At 45.3% G+C, this 20,460-nt stretch overlaps 1 protein-coding gene across 1 annotated transcript in view; it reads left to right on the forward strand.

Annotated features, from left to right (window-relative positions):
- SFRP1 (secreted frizzled related protein 1) overlaps positions 1 to 17,255 on the forward strand; it is a 49,137-nt gene extending 31,882 nt beyond the window's left edge. The window contains exon 3 of the mRNA XM_032288121.1: positions 13,743 to 17,255. Coding sequence (XP_032144012.1) covers positions 13,743 to 14,065 — 323 coding nt within the window. The 3' untranslated portion in view covers positions 14,066 to 17,255. The remainder of the gene's footprint in view (positions 1 to 13,742) is intronic.
- Positions 17,256 to 20,460: the final 3,205 nt, after the last annotated feature.

Here is a 20,460-nt window from a genome sequence, read left to right on the forward strand (position 1 = left end):
GATGCTGCTGGTGTGTATGCATTGATGCTGCTGGTGTGTATGCATTGGTGCTGCTGGTGTGTATGCATTGGTGCTGCTGGTGTGTATGCATTGATGCTGCTGGTGTGTACGTATTGATGCTGCTGGTTTGTATGCATGGATGCTGCTAGTGTGTATGTATTGATGCTCATGTGTATGCACTGACACTGCTGGCGTGTATGCACTGACGCTGCTGGCGTGTATGCACTGACGCTGCTGGTTTGTATGCATTGACGCTGCTGGTGTGTATGCATTGGTGCTGCTGGTGTGTATGCATTGGTGCTGCTGGTTTGTATGCACGGATGCTGCTGGTGTGTATGCACTGACGCTCATGTGTATGCACTGACACTACTGGTGTGTATGCGTTGACGCTGCTGGCGTGTATGCGTTGACGCTGCTGGCGTGTATGCGTTGACGCTGCTGGCGTGTATGCGTTGATGATGCTGGTGTGCATGCATTGATGATGCCGATATGCGTGTGCACATGTGTACATGAGCCTATGTGTGTGTGTGCATTCACATGTCAGTACTGGGGAGAGGGCTCTGCAAAGTTGCAGTCTCTGCTCTCCTGCCTGGCTACTGTTCCAAGGTGCCTGGGGTCCAGAAAACAGGACAACTTCAGTTAAATAATTTGTCCCGAATGAGCCACTCAGGAGCATTTTCCACATCTGTCTTTTTTGTTTTTTTTGGAGATGAGAGAAAAAGAAATCTGCCTTGGATCTTGTTTTTTTAGTTTTGTTTTTCTCGTGTGCAACATATGTCCTGTAGTCAGCAAATGCATCTAAGTATGCAGCATGCGGCTTGTGGTCAGGGCAGAGAGGCTGAATTATTGTGACACGGCACAAGCCCCTTTCTCTGCTAAACGAATTAATGATGCCAGACGTCGGCTCCTGCTGGGAACAGAGGGGTCTGTTAAGCTCCCACTGCAAGGCCATTGTCAGTAGGACTTATCTGGGCCCTAGCGCTGCAAAGTCAGCTCACCATGGTGCCCAGACCTCTGCCGAGTGTTGGAAGGAGGCTGTGGTTGCTCGCAGCCAAACACCATACCCAGCGCTGTTACGAATCTCATTTGCATGGTTGGACTTCGGGAGGTGCTTTCTGCCTCGGGCTTCAGGGTTGCTTACCCAAGACGTGTGTGATCTGGGGCTGGGAGGCAGGAAATCAGTGCTCTGTCTTCACGGTTTAGTGAGGCTTTGGTATCTGAACAGACTTTTCCACCTGGAGGCTCTGTGGGATAGGAGGGGTGGAGCAGACCCACGAGACTGGTGCATTGGGGTGCCCGTCTGTGGGCCCTTCCTGATCAATCAAGCTGGGCTAAGCTACTTTTATAGAGTTTACAGACTGGTGTGGTGGCTCACATCTTTGAGAGCACTTTGAGAGGCTGAGGTGGGAGGATCACTTGAGCTCAGGAGTTTGAGACCAACCTGGAAAAGATGGAAAGATCCTGCTTCTACACAAAATTAAAAAATTAGCTGGCCGTGGTACTGAATGCTTGTAGTCACAGCGACTCAGGAGGCTGAGGCTGAAGGATCACTTGAACCCAGAAGATCAGGGCTGCAGTGAACTATGATGCCACCACTACACTCCAGCCTGGCTGACACAGTGAGACCCTGTGTCTGAAAGAGTTTGCCTGTCTCACTGTGACTAGCTTGTCCTCTACTTCTCAGGTCATCTCTTTGGGAACTTTAGGCCCCTCTGAAAGAGAAAGCAATTTAGGGAAAGAGCAACTCTTCTAGGAATCAGAGTGTGTGGTCTGGTATCTGCCTCTTGGTGATTTTTTTTTCTATCAGTACCTTTTGGAAAAAATGGATCCAACTGCTTGCCCCATCGTCCTAGATGGCCAGGCCCCTGTTCATCCCTTCTTGCTATCCTACTGGAGGGACTGTGGCATAAAACACAAAGCTCTGGGCAGAGAGGCAGGGAGCAGGTTCCAGGCAGAGCTGAATGGCCTGGGACAAGTGGCTTCACTTCTGAGCATCGGTTGAATCAGGTTTAACGTCTCTTCTAGTTCTAAGTAAATAATTTGCATTCTAACCCAATTGATTTTTTAATCTTATCTGAAAAATGGTGGAGATTGACAAAATCAACAGACTGCCTCCTTCCTCTTCAAAAAAGAAAAAAAAAAAGGAAACAACAAAAATCTGCTTGAGAGAGCAGAGTTCTTACTCAAACAAAACCCTTAAGAATCCCTAACTATAGCCAAGTTGCTCCAGCTGAATGGAAGGTGAAGAGTGTGGACATGTTCAGTCTCTGTATTGCCCTCATAATCTGACATTTTGTATTTATATTTTACATTTACTAACATTCTGTATTAGACTGTAAGTTTGTTACATTTTAAATTTTTGATTCAAAATAAATATAATTTGAAAGGTAAATAGGAATGAAAGGTTTTAAACAAAAACTGTAGTTCCTTCCTACCTCTAGTTCTTATGACCTGGAAGTAGTAATTTTTAAGCATTTTTAGTGATTTCTTCATATTCAGCAAACTGGGGCAAATGAATAACATGCTTATAATTTGATTCCTTATTTTTAATATTTAGACATTCTTTGATTTTCTGTTATTGGTTAAAGATTTATCTCTTACACTGTCTTTCCAATATAGTTATATCACATTTTGATTAATATTCAGTGTTTATTATAATTATGTAAATATTATTTGCAGCTGAGCCATGTAGTGTACTGTATATTTATTTCCTTTCTTTTACATCTTTTTGTTTTTCCTTGAGATAGTAACTGCCCCATTTTATTTGCCCAGTTACTTAGGTTTGTATTATGAATTCAGCCCCAAACTTTCTGGCAGATATGGATCAGGAAATCGGCCTGAGTTCTTTCCTGCCCTTGGTCTGGGCTGATGGAGCTTTAGGCCTGTTTGTTAGACAGGGTTCTTCAGAGAAACAGAAGCAATAGGAGATGGGAGAGGAACTTCATTAGGGCCATTGGTTCACAGGATCAGAGAAGTCTCTCACGATAGGCTGTCTCTAAGCTGGAGAACCAGAGAAGCCTCAGAACAATGCAGCCCCCAGTCTGAGGCTGAAAGCCTCAGAGCCCCCAGGAGGCCACTGGTGCAAGCCCCAAAGTCCCAGAGTTGAAAAATATGGAGTCTGACCTGCAAGGGCAGGAGGAGAGAAACAGCCATTATCCCCTCCTTGCTTTACTCTCACTGCCCTTGCAGTCAGATTGGGTGGTGCCGGCCCACATTGAGGGCTGGGTCTTCCTCTCCCAGCCCACCGTCTGACATGTCAGTCTCCTCTGAAACACCCTCCTAGACACACCCTGAAATACTCTCTCGGACAGACATTCATCTCCAGCCTTCTCGGCATCCCTCAAACCAAGCTGACACCTAAAATTAACCATCACAGCCTGCTGCACAGTTGTTCTGGAAAAAACATCCTTTGCTTTTCCTTTCTTAGGTTAGACCAAACATTCATTTTTTTTCTCAGGTTAGACTTTTGGTTTCCTGAATCCTATGTCTTGTTTAATTCTGCATTTTTAAAAAATAGGTAAGTGAAATGATGGACATGCTAATTAGCTTGATTTATCATTCCTTCTCATATACACGTATCACAGTATCACATTGTAACCCGTAAGTGTATACAATTACTACTTTTCAATCAAAAGTAACATTAATAATGCTTTCTTCCTTTTCTTTTCTTTTTTGAGGCAGAGTCTTATTCTGTTGCCCAGGCTGGAGTGCAGTGGTGTGATTTCAGCTCATTGCAACCTCTGCCTTCCAAGTTCAAGCAATTCTCTTGCCTTGGCCTCCCTATTAGACGGGTCCACAGGTATGTGCCACCATGCCTGGCTAATTTTTTGTATTTTTAGTAGGGACAGAGTTTTGCCATGTTGCCCAGGCTAGTCTGGAACTCCTGAGCTCAGGCAATCTGCCTGCCTCGGCCTTAAGTGCTAGGATTACAGGTGTGAGCCACTGCACCTGGCTAATAATACATTTTATAAATAAAAAAATTCTGCATTTTTGTAGAACACATCATTGAGTAGCTTCCTAAGAAAAGATACATGGGAGATGATGTTTTAAAACTGTTTAATGCCTGAAGATGTTTTTATTCTACTCCTGCATGCTGATTGATAGCTTGTCTCAGTATCAAATTTGGGAATTTTAAAGGCATTGATTCATTATCCTCCAGCTTCTGGTGTCACTATTGATAAATTTAGTGCAATTATACTGATCCTTTGTATTAGATGTCTACTCTTTTCTCTTGAAGATTTTAAAAGTTCTCTTTGTCCTTCATATTTCTAAATGCCATGATTCTTTGAGCTGGGTGTTGTTTAACCTGAGGACTCATGTTCTTCATTTCTGGAAAGTTTTCTCGTATTATTTCTTCAATATTTTCTCCCATTTGTTTTCTTGGTTTTCTCTTGCTATAATACCCTTTTCTCAGACATTAAAGTCTTGGATTGATACTTTATCTTTTTCTTTCGTCTCTTTCCCACCTCTTTGTTATTTTGTTCATCTTTTCGGGAAATTACTTTAACCTTATCTTTAAAAAATTTTTTTTTAATATTCTTGAAAAAAAATTTTTTGGAGGCAGACTGGCTCTGTCACCTAGGCTGCAGTGCAGTGGCCTGATCCCAGCTCACTGCAACCTCTGTCTCCTGAGTTCAAGTGATTCTCCTTCCTTAGCCTCCCAAGTAGCTAGAGTTATAGGCATGTGCCACCACACTGGCTAATTTTTGTATTTTCAGTAGAGATGAGGTTTTGCCATGCTTGTCAGGCTGGTCTGGTCTTGAACTCTTGGCCCTAAGTGATCCGCCTGCCTCAGCCTCCCACAGTGCTGGGGTCACAGACATGAGCCACTGTGCCCCACCTCTTCAACATTATCTTAAAACCAATTGATTTTCTGTTACTGAAGTTAAAGATTTATCTCTTTTACACTCTCTTTCCAATATAGTTATATCACACTTTTGGTTAATATTGAATGTTTAATTTATTAGAATTATGTAAATATTATTTGCAGCTGAGCCATGTAGTATACTGCATGTTTATTTCCTTTTTTTACCTCTTTTTACTTGTATTGCATTTTATATTTCCTGTCTTATATTTTAAATTTCCAAGTAATCTTTCCTGATCTCTGAACATTCCTTTTAATAGCTTTTTGCTCTTGTTTTAGGAATACAAAGGTGTTATCTAATTTATTATCATTTAAAACCATTTTTTTTCCCCATTTATTTATTTTATTGCATTTTAGGTTTTGGGGTACATGTGAAGAACATGCAAAATTGTTGCATAGGAACACACATGGCAGTGTGATTTGCTGCCTTCTTCCCCATCACCTACATCTGACATTTCTCCCCTTGCTATCTCTCCCCAGCTTCCCACCCCCACCCTCCCTCCCCTATTTCCCCCCATCTGACCCCAGTGTGTAGTGCTCCCCTCCCTGTGTCCATGTGCTCTCATTGTTCAACACCCGCCTATGAGTGAGAACATGCGGTGTTTGATCTTCTGCTCTTCTGTCAGTTTGCTGAGAATGATGGTTTCCAGGTTCATCCATGTCCCTACAAAGGACCCAAACTCATCGTTTTTGATGGCTGCATAATATTCCATGGTGTATATGTGCCACATTTTCCCTATCCAGTCTATCGTCGATGGGCATTTTTAAGGCAAGGTCTTACTCTCTCACCCAGGCTGGAGTGCAGGGGAACAGTCATAGCTCACTGCAGCCTCAATCTCCCCAGACTCAGGCAACCTTCTCACCATGGCTTCCTGAGTAGCTGGGACTACAGGCATGTACAACCATGCCTGGCTAATTTGTTTTTGGTAGAGATGGGGTCTCACTGTGTTGCCCAGGCTGGTCGCTAACTCTTGGGTCCAAGTGATCTGCCTGCCTCAGCCTCCCAAAGTGCTGAGATTACAGGTGTGGGCCACCACGCCTGGCCATATTATTTTATAAAGCTTTTAAAAAATACTATTTTATGTACAGAGAGCTGGCGTGGTTTCCTTCACTTGGTGGATGCCTTGGCTAATCCATTCAAGGAAGCTCACTTAGTCTAACTTAAGGAAACCTATTTCCTGTGCGTACTGATGGAAACACTGGTAGCACATGTGGAGACCGTAATGACAAGAGCGAGAAGCCTGGCCAAATTTTTTTGGGTGGCTCCAGGAGAGCTGCTGGTGACCCATCTTGCTTTTAGGGGTGCAACAAGGCAAAAAGTGAAAAGCTTTTTAAATACTCCCTGCATTGCCTCTGTCATCCGAATTCCTTTTCTTCCTTTTCTGTTTTGTATGTTACGGTCTCTGTCATTCACGTTTGGAGGCTTTCCTTAAATACCTGCCAGTCCTTGACTGTCCATTTGAATTTAACAGTGAGATAGGACTTTGGAAGCTCTTTGTGTACATGAGGGGCCTGTGATTTGTTGGGCTTCACTTGAGAATTTTGCGGAAGGCCCATAGGCCTTTTCTTTCGAATTATTATTAGGTTGATGCAGAAGTAACTACGGTTTTTGCAGTTGAAAGTAATGGCAGAAACTGCGATTCCTTTTGCAACAACCTAATAGTTTTAGAGAAAAACCACTCAATCCTCTGAAACAGGCATATACGTGTAGTGTTCTAATACCCGAGTGTCTCATCCTTCACTTTGCAGACTTTCATGTAACCCTTTGGTGTTCACGCAGCAGCACCCTGTCCTCCTCTGTGTCTGGTGTACCCCAGCTGCAGGCTGTCTGCAAGTTCAAGCCTTCTTTTTTTTTGAGATGGAATCTTGCTCTGCCACCCAGACTGGAGTGCAGTGGCGCAATCTCAGCTCACTGCAACCTCCACTTCCCAGGGTCAAGCGATTCTCCTGCCTCAGCCTCTCGAGTAGCTGGGACTATAGGCCTTCTGTATGGGATGAAGCCCATGGCTACTGCTGGAGTTGGTGAGGGCAGCCACCTGGACTCATGGCCCAGGAGAATGGATCTGAGTATCCCTATGTAAACTTGATGCCAGTCCCAACATTGACAGCCTCTGCGATGGAGCGTCTGGGGCTCCCAGTTCAGGAGCATTCCTGGGACCTGCCAGGCAGATGGGCTGCTTCTTACTGGCGTCCCTGTCTGTCCTTTTTTTTCTTCTTTTCTCTGCACTTTACTGGCATCCCTGTCTGCATTTTAGGTTTTATTCCCCCTTTCAAGCCAGATTCTACCATCCATTTGCTTTCTATTAACGTTGATTTGCTCTTGTTTCCTTTGCCGCTTTGTTGCATGTGTTTATGACTTGTTTTTGACTATAATTTTAAACTGACTTCAAGAAGAGTGGGGATGATTGCATGTGCCCAGTCTAATATGCGTGGCTTGTGTGCCCAGGGGTGCCCCTTCTCATTCGGTCCAGAAGCTTGGTGGTATGGCTTCTCTCTTCTTTTCCCTTCTTATTGGATTTTAGCTCTCTGGAATTCACCCTCACCACTCTGGATCCTGACCTCCTATGTGTTGGTGTGCTCCCTTAATCACTCAGTTAAGTGCTCTAGTTTCAGACTCGCTATTATTTCTTTTTCTTTTTTTTTTTTTTTTGAGACGGAGTTTTGCTCTTACTGCTCAGGATGCAGTGCAATGGCATGATCTTGGCTCACTGTAACCTCCACCTTCTGGGTTCAAGCGACTCTCCTGCCTCAGCCTCCCAAGTAGGGTTTGGGATTATGGGCATGTGCCATCACACCTGGCTAATTTTGTATTTTTAGTAGAGACGGGGTTTCTCCATGTTGGTCAGGCAGGTCCCGAACTTCGAACCTCAGGTGATCTGCCCGCCTCGGCCTCCCAAAGTGTTGAGATTACAGGCACGAGCCACCGCATCCAGCCAGACTCATTGTTAAACTCTTTAGCACTTAGGGTTGAAGGCGTTTCCTGCATTTAAATGTACCCTGTGGTTTTCATGACACTGGGCTGCCTGGTTTCCCAGCTGGGCCTCTCATGGCTTTTATAGTAACTCTTCCTTTTACCCCACAAAGGTTGTCTCTGGTGTTCCTCTTCCTCTCTGTACTTTACCTTTCATTACTACTGTCATCTGCAATCAGAGGAGTTACAAGATTGATTCCTAATGCAACCTCATGCCCGCCTTTCCCCACAGACCCTTCCTGGACTCCGACAGCTGTTGCACAGGACTGGTTATGAAACGACCAGCTCCGGGCCAATGGTTGCCTTACGTTCAAAGTCATGGGTCAGATGTCTTGGGCTTGGGAGGGTTGGAGGCACCATTCAGAGAAGCCAGGGAGTCAGGAGGAAGAGAGAGCTTTGAAGAATGTGAGGGTTGGGATGGTGTGTGATGACTTCTCATTTCAGCTTCCCAAATAGGGCCAGCCTTCTTGTGGAGCCTACCAAGGAAGTATATTTTGTGTGCAAAAATGGTTTGGGTGACTGCAAGTAGAATGAAAGCTTAATGGCCTACTCAAGTGTAATGGATTTTAAGGTTTCCTGAGAAAGGTCCAGAGAGGCCCTTGTTGCAGCCTCGAATTCTGAGTTTTCCAAGTTTCTGGGGCTCTGGATTCTTGCTGCATCAATGCCTAGGTGGGAGTCATGTCCTACCCTTGGAGGATGTTAAATTGTTGCTTAAGAAAAAATATAAACCCAATATTGTTAAATTTTGTTTTTTTGTTTGGTTTTAGTTCAGGGTCTAGCTGTTACAGGGAGCTGAGATCCAGGGGCCGAGGTGGTAGCTTAGTTGTGGCCGTATCCCCCAGGCACAGCAGGGAAGCATGGAGGGAGCACCAGGTAGGAACAGTGCTGGAGACAAGCTTTGCCATCTCCCAGAAGTACCCAGCAGGGGCTCTTCAGATGGTCAGTCCACGAGGTCTGCAGTCGGACAGTGCTCTGTACTCTACAGACAGAGAACTGAAGCTCAGAGTAGAACCCAGGACCCGGGTCTCTATCCAGCTGTTGCCTCAGCGCTACCTTCTGGGACTCCTCCTGTTTGCCCACCACCACCATTTGCATTGCAAATTCAGCCAATGGGCGACATCGCTGGGGTCCAGGCACTGTAAGCATGATGGGATGGGGTGGTGTGGGGTGGTGATGATCAGCTCGGGGCTGCTCCCGGGCTGGCACCCACCCTCGCCCTTACAGCCCTGGGATGCAGTGTGGTGGGGGTCTGTACACACACCCACGAGGGAAAATCCACCCGGGACAGCTTTTGATCTCTTCAACATTGTCGGTAATCTGCACCCCAAAAACAAACCCTTAAAAGACGGAAAGATGTTAGTAATTTCTGGCCATATGTGCCTTCTTCCCTGCTCTCCCCACCTCAAAAAAAGAAAGGGGGCCAAGTGGCAAGACAAGAAGTAAAGTCTAATGTGTAACACATTCCCATCATCTGATTTCTCTTCCCTCGCTGCTCCCCCACCTATGTAAACTGCATTCCTTTACACGGTCATGGCAAAGGAACATTAATTTTTGATTTGAGTTGTGATTAAAGGCAACACAATCAGAAGAGTGAAATAGTTTCCACTGAAGCAATATCATTTCTAACCGAGTCGTGGTATGTATGGCAGGAAAGAGTGTGGTTTTGGGGTTAGGTGTGGGTTCTGATCCTGATTCTGTCTCTTACAAACAGTGGCCTCATGCTGTTGTTACTTAACCTGAGTCCTTCTCCTTGATTGTAATAAGGTACTATTGATGCCTTTTTTTTTTTTTTTTTTTTTTTAAAGAGACAGAGTTTCTCTCCTGTTGCCCAGGCTGGAGTGCAATGGCGGGATCTCGGCTCACTGCTACCTCTGCCTCCTGGGTTCCAGCGATTCTCCTGCCTCAGCCTTCTGAGTAGCTGGGATTGTGGGATTGCAGGGATGCGCCACTATGCCCAGCTGATTTTGTGTTTTTAGTAGTGATGGGGTTTCTCCAGGCTGGTCTCGAACTTGCGACTTCAGGCGTTCCACATGCCTTGGCCTCCCAAAGTGCTGGGATTACAGGCATGAGCCACTACACCTGGCCTATTGATGCCTTCTTAAGATGGTTGTGGGGAGTATTAAATAAGGAGTCATAGATAGACGTATCCCGTTCTCATCTGCAGAGCCCAGCACGTGGGGGGTACTGTATTACGATGGTTCACTTCTCTGCAGAAAAGAGGGCTTCCACCTTGTCACCTGGAGCATGCATTAATTTCTCCTGGTGATGTCCTTGTACGCTCTTATAGCAATGCTTGGTTCTAGCCTTAGACTTTGGGAAGGAGGTTGGCGCTTTTCTGACGACCTGAGGCCACATCTTGGAGAGTCTTGTGAAAGGAGCAGAATTGTTCTTCCTCTTTTGAAACTGTGCAGTGCTCTTTGCAGCCTTTCTTTGAGATGTGGTTTCTACCATTCCCACTGGCTCTGTTTTGCAGAGGGATGGCAGAGAGGGAGCCAGCCTGCCTTTCCCTAGGCCTGGGCAGTGAGAGTCTTCTTACTGGTCTCTCACTCCACCCCACTGAGAACTTTTCTCATTCAGCGAGCCACAGACTAGAGCAGGGGCAGTCTTTTCCCATGTGAACTCCCAGGTACAAGATTTGTGAGCCAGCCGTGGAAGCTGAACCAGGAGTGGGCCTGTGTGGGCGTGTTGGGGTGAGGCTGTGGAGGGGTCTGTGCTGCTTTCCATGGATGGCACTCCCACTTGCCGGTCCCCACTGTGCTCTGTCCTCAGTAGGGGTGGGGTCCAGCCTAATCGAGAGACTGGGAGACTGGGATGCAATGCGGCTGGTCTGGGCTGGGGGAGGGGTGTAAGGAAGGCGCTCGCTTGGGAGAGCGCTCCCATGTGTGCTGGGAAGTAGCCTGGGAGGGCAGTGCTCGTTTTCACCTGGAGAATTCTGCTCACTGGGGCCTCATTCCCATCCCCTCTGCCACCCTTGGGGTGAGACATTGCAGGCCTGGGGTCATAGTGGGCCTCAGCATGAGGAACTCTTATGGTAAGAAAGCAGAGGGAGACGGTCTGATTTACTGACTTTGACACATTCATGAAAGATTTCTTCCTAGCACTCTCTTCCATATTCTTGGGTTAGTCAAAGGAATGCCTTTCTAGTCAACTCGGTATTAAATAATAGGCCAGTCATGGCTCACACCTGTAATCCCAGCAATTTGGGAGGCCAAGGCAGGAGGATTGCTAGAGGCCAGAAGTTTGAGACCAGCCTGGGCAACATAGCAAGACTCTGTCTCTACAAAAAATGAAAGTGAAAAAATTAGCTGGGCATGGTGGCATGCACCTGTAGTCCTGGCTGAGCCAGGAGGATCTCTTGAACCCAGGAATTCAAGGCTGCACCACTGCCCTCCAGCTTGGGCAACAGAGTGGGACCGTCTCTAAAAAGTAAAATAAAATATTACATAATAACACTTTCACAAATACAGTTTCTCCTTTGCCAGAGAAGTCTCTTTCAACCAGGAGGTACTCTTTTGCCATTTTGTAAGTGAAGTCATTTTGAAACGTAGGTAAAACTGGGAGGAGGGTCTGAGCTCCTCCCCCTGATTTTCTTGGTCCGTTCAATCAGTACTCCAAGTTTGGGGTTCAGTCTAAAGAATTTTGGAAGCATAGAGTTAGCATGGATACCATGCAGATTAAAAGTGCTCATTTAGGCATAGGTTTCAACTTATGATTAGTGACTTTAGGCAAGTCAACTTAACCCCCTATGCCTCAGTTTTCTCATCAATTAGATGGGAAAATAATTATACCTTCCTTCTGGAGTTGTTAGATGAGGAAGGGCACGGAAAATACTTAGCTCATGTCCTGGCAGGTCACATGCTTTCACAATTGTTAGCCACTGTGATTGAGCTCAGGTTCAAGACTTTCCTCAGCGTGTGTGGGAGGAAGCCTTGCATTATTAAAAAGAGGGGGCTTAGTAATTTTGTATTAAAAGGAATTCAGAGGATAGACAAATTATGTGTTGACTGGTACCTAGAAAGTGATTTCCAGCTCCTTTGGGAATATCTGGGGCTGGCCAGTGTTATTGGTGAATTGATTGTACCAGCGACACCATGTGTTCAGTGTGCTTCGTTCATAGAGCGCGTCCCACGCTCACTTATCTTCATCAGTAGCCCCTGTGGAGTCATCACTACAGGATGTGACCCACGGGTTGAAACTTTTCGTTCAGCATCCATTGGGACAGAGGAAAAAGAAAACAGAGTTGGTGGGTGGGCTGGTTTTCCCTTTCTGCTGGGGGTTGAGAGGAGAAGCAGCCCGGGTGCCATATTGGATTTGAAGAGAGCTCATCACCTGGATTTGCTCTAATCTGCCGGGACGTCAAAATAGATTTGGATTTTGCGTGGGTCTCCTCAGTTGGTAGAACAGTGGAGATTAGTGGTTGACTAGCAACTGACTGATATTAGCAGTACCTGCTATCTTACTGCCATGGAGACCCAGTAGTAGAAACTGATTTTTCCCATGCTGCGGTTGGATGTTGATGTTTAATGCAGCAAGCATGACAACTTGAAACAATCTTGAACTTTCGCTTGCTGAGTGCACACACATAGTTCTGCCTGTCATTTTATAGGACCCAACTTTCAAGGAATTGTAGGTCTTTCAATGTTAAAATACTAATAACTTGCTCTCAAAACCAAACAAAAAGAAACCCTCATGGCTCCGCATGGTGGCTCATGCCTGTAATCCCAACACTTTAGGAGGCTGAGGAGGGAAGATTTATTGAGTCCAGGAGTTCTGGGCAACATAGTGAGACCCATCTCTTAAAAAAAAAAATTAGGCAGGCGTGATGATGTGTGCCTGTCATCCCTGTGACTTGTGAGGCTGAGGTGGGAGAATTGCTTGAGCCTGGGAGTTTGAGGCTGCAGTGAGCCGAGATCGAGACACTGCACTCAAGCCTGGGCAATAGAGTGAGACCCTGCCTCCACAACGACATCAACAAAAAACAAAAACACTCAGGATTTTTTTTTTCTCTGAATGCTGAGATCAATAGCATCAGATCATGGGGATTAAACTGGGTTATAGGACACTTTCTTCTCTTAAAGCAGTGCATGATATTCTGAGTCACTGGGTTTTTAAAAAGAGCAATGTGATTTAGTTTTGAAATTTATTTGAGGATCTTCTGGCACTGGTGGCCATTACAGAGATACCATTGGACACCACAGGAGCGGCAGAATGAGTAACTAAGACCTTCTTTTTTCTTTCTTTTTTTTTTTTTTTTGAGATGGAGTCTTGCTCAGGCTGGAGTGCAGTGGTGGTCTCGGCTCACTGCAACATCCACCACCCGGGTTCAAGCGATTCTCCTGCCTCAGCCTCCTGAGTAGCTGGGATTATGATTGCCCACCACCACGCCTGGCTAATTTTTGTATTTTTAGTAGAGATGGGGTTTTACCATGTAGGCCAGGCTGGTCTCAAACTCCTGACCTCAGGTGATCCACCCGCCTTGGCTTCCCAAAGTGCTGGGATTACAGACCTTGGATTTTATGGATCAAACTGCCTCTTTCTTGACTTGTTACTTGCCTTTCATTTTCTCCTCCACTTTAGCTGTATGCTTGGGTCATTGTTTTAGATGAAAAACTGTGTCCTACAGGAAACACTGGACATTCCAAAAGACATGCGGGAGGGTGGCGGACACTGGGTTTGCTACTTGGGCAACGGGATTATCAGAAGCTCAAATCTCAGCATCATGCAGTATACCCATGAAACCAACTCTGCATGTGTGCCCCTGAATCTAAAATTTAAAAAAAAATTAAAAGAAGAAAGTGTAAGCAAAACAATAAAATAATAAAATGCAATCACTTGGAGGATCAAAAAAAAAGCTGCATTCTAAATGCTTTCTCTTCCCCCCTTTTCTTCTGTCCTCTCCATCTCTAGCACTGAGGATGAAAATAAAAGAAGTGAAAAAAGAAAACGGCGACAAAAAGATTGTCCCCAAGAAGAAGAAGCCCCTGAAGTTGGGGCCCATCAAGAAGAAGGACCTGAAGAAGCTCGTGCTGTACCTGAAGAACGGGGCCGACTGTCCCTGCCACCAGCTGGACAACCTCAGCCACCACTTCCTCATCATGGGCCGCAAGGTGAAGAGCCAGTACTTGCTGACGGCCATCCACAAGTGGGACAAGAAAAACAAGGAGTTCAAAAACTTCATGAAGAAAATGAAAAACCACGAGTGCCCCACCTTTCAGTCGGTGTTTAAGTGATTCTCACGGGGGCGGGGGGGCGGGGGGACAGCACCCCAGGAACCCGGTGGGTCACACACACGCACTGCGCCTGTCAGTAGTGGACATTGTAATCCAGTCGGCTTGTTCTTGCAGCATCCTGCTCCCTTCCCTCCATAGCCACGCTCCAGACTCCAGGGTAGCCACGGCCGGGTAAGGCAAGGGCCATTTAGATTAGGAAGGCTTTTAAGATCCACAAGGCAGAGCAGCAGCCACCGCACAGGAAGAGGTGACAGACCATTTCCACCAGCGACGCAGCCACTAAAGTACAAAAAGGGGGACTGGGCAGAAAGTGAAAGCCAGCAGAACAAACTGTTTTGCAACTTGTTGGTGTTGGTCTACTGGCTGGTCTATGCCTTTCAGCTAGAACATTCTAATAATTGGCAAGTCATGTTGATTTCAGGTTGAGTAGTTTCTTTCTGTCTGCTTTAGATGGAAACAGACCCATTCCATACTTACAATTAAGGTCAAGCACAGAAAGTGATAAGCGCAGGGAGGAAAAGTGCAAATCCATTACGTAATAGTGACAGCAAAGGGAGCCGGGAGAGGCATCACTGGCTCTGCCCACTGTCTTTCCTTGTGATTGTCTTTGGATCCAAATCAGCCAGTCTCAGATGCTCTGAAAGTTCAGTTTCTATGAGCCCAGGGCACAATCTTATCCCCCAGACATGTGGAGGGGCAGCCTGTGCCTGCCTTTGTGTCAGGAAAAGGAAACCACAGTGAACCTGAGAGAGACGGCAATTTTTGGGCTGAGAAGGCAATGTCTGGTAGTTTTCAAAACACATAGTTAAAAAAGAAACAAATGAAAAAAATTTTTTAGAACAGTCCAGCAAATTGCTAGTCAGGGAGAATTGTGAAATTGGGTGAAAAGCTTAGGGTTCTAATCTCATGTTTGTTCCTTTTCACATTTTTAAAAAAACAACGACAAACACTCACTGATTTTTCAAGGTTTTAAAAATGTCTACATTGAGCATTTGAACATTGTGCTAGAACAAGCTCTCCTGATCCATCCCAGGCTGCTTTCCCGAAGAGCAGCTCTCCCCAGGCATTTGCCAAGGGAGGCGGATTTCCCTGGTGGCGCAGCCGGAGCCATGTGGCTCTCCTTCCTGAAGAGTCCTTGGTTGCCCTAGAACCTAAGGCCCCCAGGCAAAACTCACAGTGCTTTCTGTTCTTTCCTTTCCAGTAAAGAAACAATCTTTTGAACTTGATTGCCTATAGATCAAAGAAGTTTGGAACAGCCTGCCTGTCTGTCCCCTGCACTTTTTACATATGTTTTTTTCACTTCGGCAGATGGAAAGTTGACAAGGGTGGGGTGTCCCCATCCAGAGAGAGAGTTTCAAAGACAAAACATCTCTGCAGCTTTTCCCAAGTGCCCTGAGATATTTCTCGAATCCCTTATGTTCTATCAGTGATGTACATAAGCCAGTTCACTTCGACAAATTTACCCCTCTTGTCCAGTGTACAGGAAGTAGTTCTAAAAAAATTCATATTGATTTTTTCCCCCAAAGCCGGATTCTTAATTCTCTGCAACTCTTTGAGGACCTTTGTGATTGTCCGTCTGGGCCAATGCTTATACCCAATGAGGATGCTGCAGTGAGGCTGTAAAGTGGCTCCCTGTGGCCCTGGACTGACCTGGAGGAAGGGATGGTAGGTTCTGTTAACTGTTGAAGATTCCAATATGAAATCAGCATGCCCACCTAGTTACCTACCTGAGAGTTATCCTGATATAATTAACCTCTCACAATTAGTGATCCTTTTAATGCTTTTTTTGTGGGGTTCTGTCTGACCTTTCGTTGTAAAGTGCTGGGGACCTTAAGTGATTTGCCTGTAATTTTGGATGATTAAAAAATGTGTATATATATTAGCTAATTAGAAATATTCTACTTTTGTGTTGTCAAACAAATTCAGAGCAAGTTCTTGAGTGCATGGATCTGGGTATTAGTTCTGGTTGATTTCACTCAAGTGTTTAGTGCTCGTATGTATCTGCCCATTTTGACAAAGTGCCTCATGCAACCAGGCCCTCTCTCTGCGGCAGAGTCCTTAGTGGCAGAGTCCTTAGTGGAGGGGTTTATCTGGGACGTTAGCAATTACCACAGGGTATGGAAGGGCAGGTCACTGTGCTGTGTAGCTCTCTAAATGGGAATTCTCAGGTAGGAAGTGACAGCTTCAGAAAGCTCAAAATGAATTGGAAATGTGAATCACAGCTGTGGATTTTATTACCGCCTCAGAGACCTAGGACTTTGAGTTTCATTAGTTACTTTAATGAAGATTTTAGACCCATGGCTGCTTTGTCTCTATCACATCAGCAATTTCAGAACCAAAAGGGAGGCTCTCTGTAGGCCCAGAGCTACACTATCACGAACCTTTGTTTTTTTCCATAAAGTATCTAACAAAACCAATGTGCAGACTCATCAGCCTGGCCATTGGTTTCCGAGAAGGACGTCTGCATGTGATTTGCCAATTATCACTAGGGCCAAGGTGGGTTTTGTAAAGCTTTACAATAATCATTCTGGATAGAGTCCTGGGAGGTCCTTGGCAGAACTCAGTTAAATCTTAGAAGAGTATTTGTAGTTATCTTAGAAGATAGCATGGGAGGCGAGGATTCCAAGAACATTTTATTTTTAAAATATCCTGTGTAACACTTGGCTCTTGGTGCCTGTGGGTTAGCAGCAAGTTCTCCCCAGGGCAGAATTCAATCAGAGCTCCAGTTTGCATTTGGATGTATAAATTACAGCAATCCCATTTCCCAAACCTAAAATCTGTTTTTCTCATCAGACTCCGAGTAACCAGTTGCTGTGTCGTAACTTCATAGATGCAGGAGGCTCAGACGTCTGTTTCAGGGGAGCACCCTAGGCAGCCTGCAGGGAATAATGTATTGACCATTCTGACCTGTTACCAGCAGATACACAGGACACGGATGAAATTCCCGTTTTCTCTGGTTTCTTTCTGTAGTACTCCTCTTTTAGAGCCTAAGTCTCTTACAAAAGCTTTGAATACTGTGAAAATGTTTTACATTCCATTTCACTTGTGTTGTTTTTTTAACTGCATTTTACCAGATGTTTTGATGTTATCGCTTATGTTAGTAGTAATTCCCGTATGTGTTCATTTTATCTTCATGCTTTTTCAGCCATGTATCAATATTCACTTGACTAAAATCACTCAATTAATCAACGATACTGTGAGCCGTGACTTTTTTTCCCCAGCCAGTCATACACTCCTCACCCTCTCCAGGGAAGCACACGTATCTTCTTCCTCTTGAGTTTCTTCAACGATGCTTTCTGGTCCCAGTTCAACAGCTTGCAAATGGTAACTGGGTGTGGGTGGGCTGAAGGAGACCTTGGGAGGCACCGCAGGCTACTGGTGGCCCCCACACTCCCATTTACCATCTGCTCCTAGAAATAACTTCCAGAAGTGTTTCTCCTGGCTGTGTGTGTTTCAGATCAGAAAGAAGGTTAAATGCTTGCTCTACAAGAATGTAGCTTTCAGCCCTGCCTGAATTTTTTTCCATGTTTCTCGTGGAAACATGCTCTTTCCCCTCCGGCTCAACTCAATGTTAGAATTACCAACTAGAATTGGAAAACTTGTTTGTATCTGGAGTCTTAGACCCACAGGAGGCCTTGGAGAGGAACACATCCATCCACCCTGTTAACATAAGATGGGGATGTGGCTGGGATTTCCCAGCTAATGTGGGACTCCCAGGCCACTCGCCTGGTTGGAATGAGAACCGGGGGCTCCTGCATCCCAGTTGCGTGGGTATGACGTCTGCACTCCCCACCAAGCTTCCCTTTGAACTCAGAGTGCTGCTCTGTGCCCAGCCCAAGCTGTTTCATATTAGGTTCTGTACTTCTTGCCTAAGGAATTCTTCCATGTGACTTCTAATTCTGCAAACAATTACAGTGACGACTTCAGTGAACGTAGTTCCCTGATCAATAAGTCACCTCCAAACCACAGACAACTGACAGTTTTACCCAGAAGTGATAAAATATTCCCAAGTTACCCAAATCCACATCCAAGCACAGGGATACAACATTTTTTTAAGGTGTGTTATGAAAACTTGTAAACATTCTATCAAAGTCATGCTCTAGTCCAGAAAGATTCTCACATACTAATGTACCTGACTGGTGAGATAGTGAGATGCTAGCCCAGCCAAGGAAAATGTCTGTATTTTTCCTTTTAGATCCCCTGTGGTTAATAAGAAAGGACATTTAGTTAGGCTGGGTGGAGATGTCATTGTCACCCCCCACTGAAGCCCACCACCATGATCACCATATCCCATTTTTTTTATGTCTGCAAAAGGATGATGAACTGTGTACAAAGGTATCTCAGCTCCAGCTGTTGGAGTCACCATGGAGTTTGGGGTACCCAGGAGTCAGTCCTGCTTGAGGCTTGTACCTCAGAGATGCTGGCAGCACTTGGAACCACAGGCTTGTCCTCAAGCTGCATGGCACCTACACCTCTTTAATGAGCAATTTCGGTGCTCCCCTAGGCAGGAGGTATAAAAGACGAAGGGATACAGACTTAGGGTTGGTCTTAACTTCGAAGGCTATCTCTTCACCTTGGGTCCAGAAGTCTAGCAATTCACCTCTGCTCCTGAGGGAGGGACACTGCACTAATCATCCAACAGGAATTGAAGGGCAGAGGGAGAATCGTTCTTAAATTTCAGCCTATGTGAGTATCACCAAGGGGAGCTTGCTGACATGAAGGTCTTGGCTCCCACCCCCAGACATCCCGATGGGGAAAGTTTGGGATGGTTGGTAAAGGGGCTCTAGAACCAAGGCGCCAGGCTTCTCTGATGCCAGCAGCCCACGGGCGCTTACTTTGCAAAACACTCTCATAGGACCTGTGTGGCTTGGGGATGAGAGGCAGGAGGTCATTTTGTTGTTTCCTTCTCCCCACACCCACACTTCATATTGCCGCAGTCCTTTCTGAAGCTCCGTGAGTTCGTCTTACCTGGCATCAGTTAATACAGGCAAGTTAAATGCAGGGGGAATGAGCCCTCTTTCCTGATAGCTGGGTACATTGGCTGTCCAGGAAGTGTTTCTCATATTTTAATATGTATGTGAGTCACTAGAGGACCAGCGTTAAAATGCTGATTCTGTTGAGTAGGTCTGAGGTGGGCTTGAATTCCGCATTTCTTTTCTTTTCTTTTTTTTTTTCCCTCATTTTTTTTTTCTGGTTTTATTTGTATAAAGACAAACATGGCCTATCCAATGGGGCTTTGTCAAATAATCCGTAAGTATCTAAAGTACACATGACTCACAATGCTTTTAATAACAAAAAAGCTTATTTTTCTTAATTCAAAGATCACTTTATAGAATTATTCTTTTTGCAAACTACTAGTTGGTCATATTAAAACTTGAATAATCTTTAAAAAATTTTGAATATGAATTTTGGATTTGGGGGCACATGTGCAGCTTTGTTACAAGGGTATAGTGTATGATGCTGAGATTTGGGCTTCTATTGGTCCTGTCACTCAGATAATGAACATAGTACCTAATAGGAAGAGTTCCTGTTCTTGCCCTCATCTCCCTTCCCCTTTTTGGAGTCCCCAGAGTCTATTCTATCTTTATGTCCATGTGGACCCATTATTTAGCTCCCACTTATAAGTAAGAACATGGCATTTGGATGTGACTGCAAAGAACATGATTTTGTTCTTTTTTATGGCTGTGTAGTATTCCATAGCATATATGTACCAGGTTTCCTTGGGTATCCAGGTGAGGCTGAAGCTGTGAAACTGCCAGTGTGCAGAGTGTACTTTGGGTAGGGAGCTCTAACAGGAAAGTGAGAATGGCTGATGGTTTCAGGGGGATCCTCACCCCTGTTACATCATCACCATCTCTAGGGTCAGCACAGCCCATCTCCTAGGGACTCTAAATGTTGACATGCTTTGGAATGGGAAGAAAATTGAACCAGAGTCATGCTTATAAATCCAAAGTTGGGTCTGATCTTCTCAACCCACCCATTAGATTTCATTCTTGTCCCAGACTTAAGGGTTGATTCTTTTCCCTTAGACTGTGCTCATTGTGGGAACTCACAGGTTCCTTCCTCACCCCGTGCCTGCCCCCCCTCGCCTATTAGCATTCTGGATTGTGCCCTTTACCAAACTTTCCAGTGCCCAGCAGGCATCCCCAGACCCACCAAGGGTTGGTGGAGTTAACCAACTGGTGGTATTTACCTGGACAGCTGAAGTTATATAGGAATTTGATCAACATAACTGGGACTTTTCCTGTTCCATTTGCTCATGTCTGGGCAGTTTCAAACTCAGGTTATGGGAGGAGCCATGAAAGAGAGGGGAAATTGAAGTCTTTGGAGGGAAAATCCCACCCCTAATGCATTGAGGACAGCCTGTCGCTTGGGCTGATTTACTAGGGGAGCAG

This window comes from Sapajus apella, unplaced genomic scaffold (assembly GCF_009761245.1).
Source record: "Sapajus apella isolate SASKATOON/1434 unplaced genomic scaffold, GSC_monkey_1.0 scaffold21, whole genome shotgun sequence".
NCBI lineage: Eukaryota > Metazoa > Chordata > Mammalia > Primates > Cebidae > Sapajus > Sapajus apella.